The sequence below is a fragment of the Nicotiana sylvestris genome, chromosome 4, assembly GCF_000393655.2.
Source record: "Nicotiana sylvestris chromosome 4, ASM39365v2, whole genome shotgun sequence".
In the NCBI taxonomy this organism is placed as follows: Eukaryota; Viridiplantae; Streptophyta; class Magnoliopsida; order Solanales; family Solanaceae; genus Nicotiana; species Nicotiana sylvestris.
The window spans coordinates 125,338,255-125,343,424 of NC_091060.1; the positions used below are offsets into that span (position 1 = coordinate 125,338,255).

General features: G+C 33.6%; 1 protein-coding gene across 1 annotated transcript; it reads left to right on the forward strand.

The window, feature by feature from the left end:
- Positions 1–566: 566 nt before the first annotated feature.
- LOC104249164 (FCS-Like Zinc finger 5) lies at positions 567–2,176 on the forward strand. Its single transcript, XM_009805539.2, has 2 exons — positions 567–1,153; positions 1,573–2,176. Exons 1-2 carry the CDS (start codon positions 831–833, stop codon positions 1,742–1,744), a joined length of 495 nt encoding a protein of 164 aa, XP_009803841.1. The 5' UTR covers positions 567–830; the 3' UTR covers positions 1,745–2,176.
- Positions 2,177–5,170: the final 2,994 nt, after the last annotated feature.

A 5,170-nucleotide genomic window follows, 5' to 3' on the forward strand; every position in this document is an offset into this window, starting at 1 on the left:
AATATCGGAATTTTCCTTTCAAAAAGAAAAAAAAAAAGAGATCTAAAAACGGAAATCAAAGTTTCAATTTTAATTAAACAAAAAAGGACAAGTTACTCGTTTGGCCGCTCGACAAAAAATAATTACCTTCCTTAGTCAAAAATATAAAATATATATATGTTACCTAGCTAGTACTCCTATTATTTTTGAAAACGACCTGCAATTATCCCAAAAAAAAAGTTCATTTTCTCTTTTATATTTTAGGACCACTGACCAATCACATCCGATTGTCATAGAGTCTTTGGAAATAGCTAGTACTCCTGGAGATTATTTTTTTGTTAGTATCTTTTTTGCTTTAACTGAGTGAATCAAACCTAGAAAATAAAGAAAGGTACTCCCACAATCCTATTTTTATATCAAAGTGTTTGATTGAACACGAATTCTTAAAAGTTAAAGAAACTTTTTGATATTTGAAATATTTAATGAGAAGTTTAGTGTTTTCTTTTTAAGTAAATGGTGGTGAAAGCTTTTCAAGTCTTCTCATTTTCACCCTTATAAATCATGTCATTAGGGTTGACGAAAAGGGAATAGTAAATTTTAGAAAGAAAAAAAAACTATTCAAGGAGGGTTAAGGGGGAGATGGATGGAATCTCAGAAAATCATATACTCCAAAAAATTGCATGAATAATCAAACGGTCGAGATTCTCTCCTTGCACTTGGGCTCTCTGCTTTATCTTCCCAACACATCTCCCCACTCTCACTCCTCCTCTTCTTCCTCTCTCTCTCTCTCTTTCTTTAACCTCCATACATAACCAAACTCTGGTACAACACCAGAAAAAATAGTAGCGAAAATGTTGCTGGGGAAGAGGACAAGGCCACCAATGAAGAGAACAACAAGTATGACTGAATTCACCTTAGATCTCAACCTCAATCATGACCCTAATTCTCCTGTTAATTATCAGCCCTTTGATCCTCACAACCCTTTAACACCCATCTCTTCTTCAAATACCCAGCTGCTAGATCAAAAACAACGTATTTTGACCACAGCTAAAACAATCCCTACCACCAGAAACCGTCGAAAGTCTGCTGATTTTCTTGAAACTGCTAATTTTTTGAAAGCTTGCTTCCTCTGTAAACGTCGCTTGATCCCTGGTCGTGATATCTACATGTACAGGTACTATTATATACAACTTTTTTTGTTTTAGAGACATACCCAAAATTTGAAATTAGTATTTTACTTCTTTAATGTTTCTAGATTCTTATAAGAGAAATATAGAGTTTGGACAAAGTTACTACGTTCGGCGTACACTAGCTCCGTCTTTTCTTTTATTTTGTTATCTCAGTTATTTCCATCCAGTATCTGCTAGTTTATAAATTATTTCACTTTCATGCATTCACGGTGTAAAAACTCATGAGATCATCTAAATACAAGTTATAGATAGTTGTTTATAGAACTAATAAGGATGGATTAGGGAAAAGATGGTAAATAATTTATTTCAGTTACTTCAAGTATACTGGTCTGGTAAAACAAATTTACTTTAAATATTTGTGTGATTTAAATTCTTAATTTTTTCTTGGGTGATTATTGTGCAGAGGGGATAGTGCTTTTTGCAGCTTAGAGTGTAGAGAGCAGCAAATGAATATAGACGAGAAAAAGGAGAAGTGTTCATTGGTTGCATCAAGGAAGGATACCAGAAACTCCTCCGTGGCCGGCGGAAAGGGATCTGATGTCTCCGCCACAAGCGAGACTGTCGCCGCCGTTTAGGGGTAGTGGAAATTAATCAAGCATATCGACTGATATGTAGGTCGCTATTTTACCCACACAATATAATGCATATCAAATCTATGTATATACATGTTGTGGGATGTTGATTAATATAAATATCTACTCTCTCTACAAAATTATCTGGGCTGGTGAACAAGTTTTGCAGGTTTCAATTAATGGTTGACTGATCAATTATTACTATCTATGCAGCCATTTTTATTGCATTCTTAGTGGAAGAAAAATCTCAAACTGCAGGTTTTAGCAAAACCATGATCATGGTTTTCTCTTCTTTTTTTTATTTTATTTTTATTTTTAGGTAAACCAAGCTCTCTCTCTTTTTTCTTTTTTGGAGTTGGAACTTAGTAGAGCACCGGAGGGTGTGATGATTAATTCTTATTTTGCTTTTTCTGAATAAAAGGTGTGGTTTATATATTTTGCAAATATTAAATTATTTTTGATGTATTGTACTAAGAGATTCCCCTGATCATGCTGTGAAGCTGCGATACCTCTTGTCCTTCTGATTGGGACACGCCAGCAATGAGAACCCCACCTAAAGTAAAGCCAGTTGGGAATATAAAATTATGGAATCGCCTCATTATTCTCATTTGTGATCATTAATGTATTATTATAAAGTCCTTTTATTATTTCTTATTATTGTAATTTCGTGTTATTTATTTATTTATTTATTTATTTATTTATTTATGTGCTTATCATTTATTTTTGAATTTCTTGTCTAGTATACATGGGGAGATTGCAGAAGGAAAAAAAGGGAGGGGAAGAAAAAATGGACGGTGAGATATCACAAAAATTAGAATTTGTCAATAATTGAGGGGACCAGAATATCAGATCATAAACTTTTTTTTTATGAAAGTATAAAGTAAATGTAGTATACGAGAACCGTCAATTTCATTTTCCCAAAATAAAAGAATATTTAAGTAACCAAAGCAGTGGTGCTAACTCTCTTGGTTAAACAAATGGGAGGAACGGAGTACTATCATTTTGCGTAAAAATAGCTAGTTAAAGAGCTTATCTATTTGTGAAATTTAGCTAGGGGTGTTAAACGGGCCGGGTCAATCCGTTCCAGGACCGGCCTGGAACGGTACATAAGGGGTCGGGTGGGCTGGGTTACTGGGATTAGGGGAGTTGGTCCGTTCACTTTCATTCATCTGATTAATCGCACCGGTCAAACTCGATCAATCAAAATTCATGTAGAACCGGTTAACCGGACTGGTCCGGACCGATATAACGGCTAGATTTCAATTTTTTTTAAGGATGAAGAACGTTAGCAACGGCCAGTTGCTTTATGGCCGTTGCCCAACGTTATTATTGCACAAATAGCCCTTTTTGGGCAATTTTTTTTTATATAAAATAACACTTTTTGTAATTACTAATTTAGCCCTCTGAAAAACTATAAATACAACTCCCCCCCTCCCCCCTCTTCTTCATTTCTTCACTCATCTCTCATTTCTCAAACTCATATTCTCAATTCAAGTTAAATCATGCCCCGTGCTTCTAGAGTGCGCTCATATGTTTGGGAACACTTTAGGTGGTAGAAGAAAATGAAGAAGTTCACAAAGTAAAGTGCAAGAACTGTGGTCTAGTTTTAAATCTTCGTCTAAAGTGGGTGGACACAGGCTGTTTAAGGAAAGAATATGAAGAGTTGTCTTGAGCGTCCTCCAAAAATTCGAATTTAAGTTGATTTGAGACAATTTATATTATTTTAAAATTATTAGACGTATTGATGCTTAATATTTTAGTTTGTTAGATTAATTTGATGTATTATTATGCAATATAAATTTAGTTTTACTCTTTTTTCATTAATTTACTTGTTGTTAAATGCAAACTTCAATTTGTAAGTTTGAAATAAAAAAAAAGCACTTTGCAAATTATAAGTGCAATTTTTTCCTATCTTCAATGTATTCTTTATATTTTTACTTTATATTAATATAATTTACAATAATTATACAAAATACAAAAAAAAAAAATACTAATCCGGCCTGGCCCCTTGGACCCATAATTCTTACGGTTCATTTTTTTACCCTGATGGACCCGGACCCGGTAAGCCCTAACTCGTAATCGGCCGATTGAAACCCGATCGATTTCATTTTTTCTCAAACCGGACTGGCCCATCCATTTAACACCCTTAAATTTACCCCGTCATCACAAAGTTTAATATTTTATTTTAAACAAAGGAATAAAATGAATTTGAAAAAAGAATTTTCACTTGGGCACATAAATCAAATAATATAGGCGTCATTATTAAGGTTCAAAACCCCAAAAAGAAAAATGAAAAGAAGAGACACAAAGGAAAAGAGGAAAGAGGGATTGGCTGGATCTGCTCGTGCGGTGAATGGCTGACAACTCTGATCTCTACTGGACTTACCTATGACAGTCAATGCGAGTCAGAGTCTCAGTAGTTCACGCTCCTTGTTCACTTCTTTTCTGGATCCAATTTTTTTTTTTTTTTTTTAAATTTATCGGATACTCCTATTTGATATCTGTGTTGGTGCATCGACTAAATCATATTTCTTCATTTTCAACTCGAAACCGAGACTTGATGGTATAAAAGTCTTTTTAACTGCTTCTTACTCTCCATTGTCTAAGGAAAAAAAAAACTTCCCATGCACGAGGCAATATGTACAATTTACAGTTTGTCTTTAGAAATATGTAATTTTATGAGGTAGAGTGGTTATTTTCGATAGACTCTTAAGTTAAAAAAGCGAATTGAAATTAAAATTGGCTTTAAAAACAAGAGTAAAAAGGTAAGGATGAAAATGAAATACACTTTGGTTTTGCTGGGGTGAAACATTTCTTTCGCGTCTTGTCGCCTTCAAAAGTTTCCCTTGTCTTCCTTAGTCCTTTTAGGAGTAAGTACTAAGCATGACTATTTTTGTCGATATATATACTTTAAAATGCAGTCAAATTATTGTAACATTATGCAATCAAAAAAGATTTTACACTTAATAAGCGAAAAAGAAATCTATGTCCTGTTCATTTCATCAGCATATATTGGCATTTAAAAAGGAACTAGAAATCTCGAATACATCAGCGAAGAATGAATTAAGTTGAAAAGTGGCAAATTCCACCAATTTTAGTGAAAGGGTGATGTGATTTTTTCTCCATGTAATTAAAGTGCACTTATGTCATGAAAGCAATAATTCCTTAATCTCATGATATATCTCTGCTTTTCTTACTTGTTTTACTTTACGGAAAACTTTCAAGGTACCTCCTTTTGGTTTCTTCAGTAAAGGTAAATAAGAAAAAGGAAATAATTATGAAGAAAAATCCTAGCTAATTTCTTATTAATCCACAATTTGCAAGAGCAGGTAAAAATGTGACTAACTTAGCCAAAAACAAGAGCATCATTGGAAAGAATATTAAATACCCCGCCCATTTATGTTTTTATTCATCTCGCAATATAGATTG

Coding starts and splice junctions, on each gene's coding strand:
- LOC104249164 (XM_009805539.2), top strand. CDS start 831: ATGTTGCTGGGGAAGAGGACAAGGCCACCAATGAAGAGAACAACAAGT. Junction 1,154..1,572: donor CGTGATATCTACATGTACAG/GTACTATTATAT, acceptor ATTATTGTGCAG/AGGGGATAGTGCTTTTTGCA.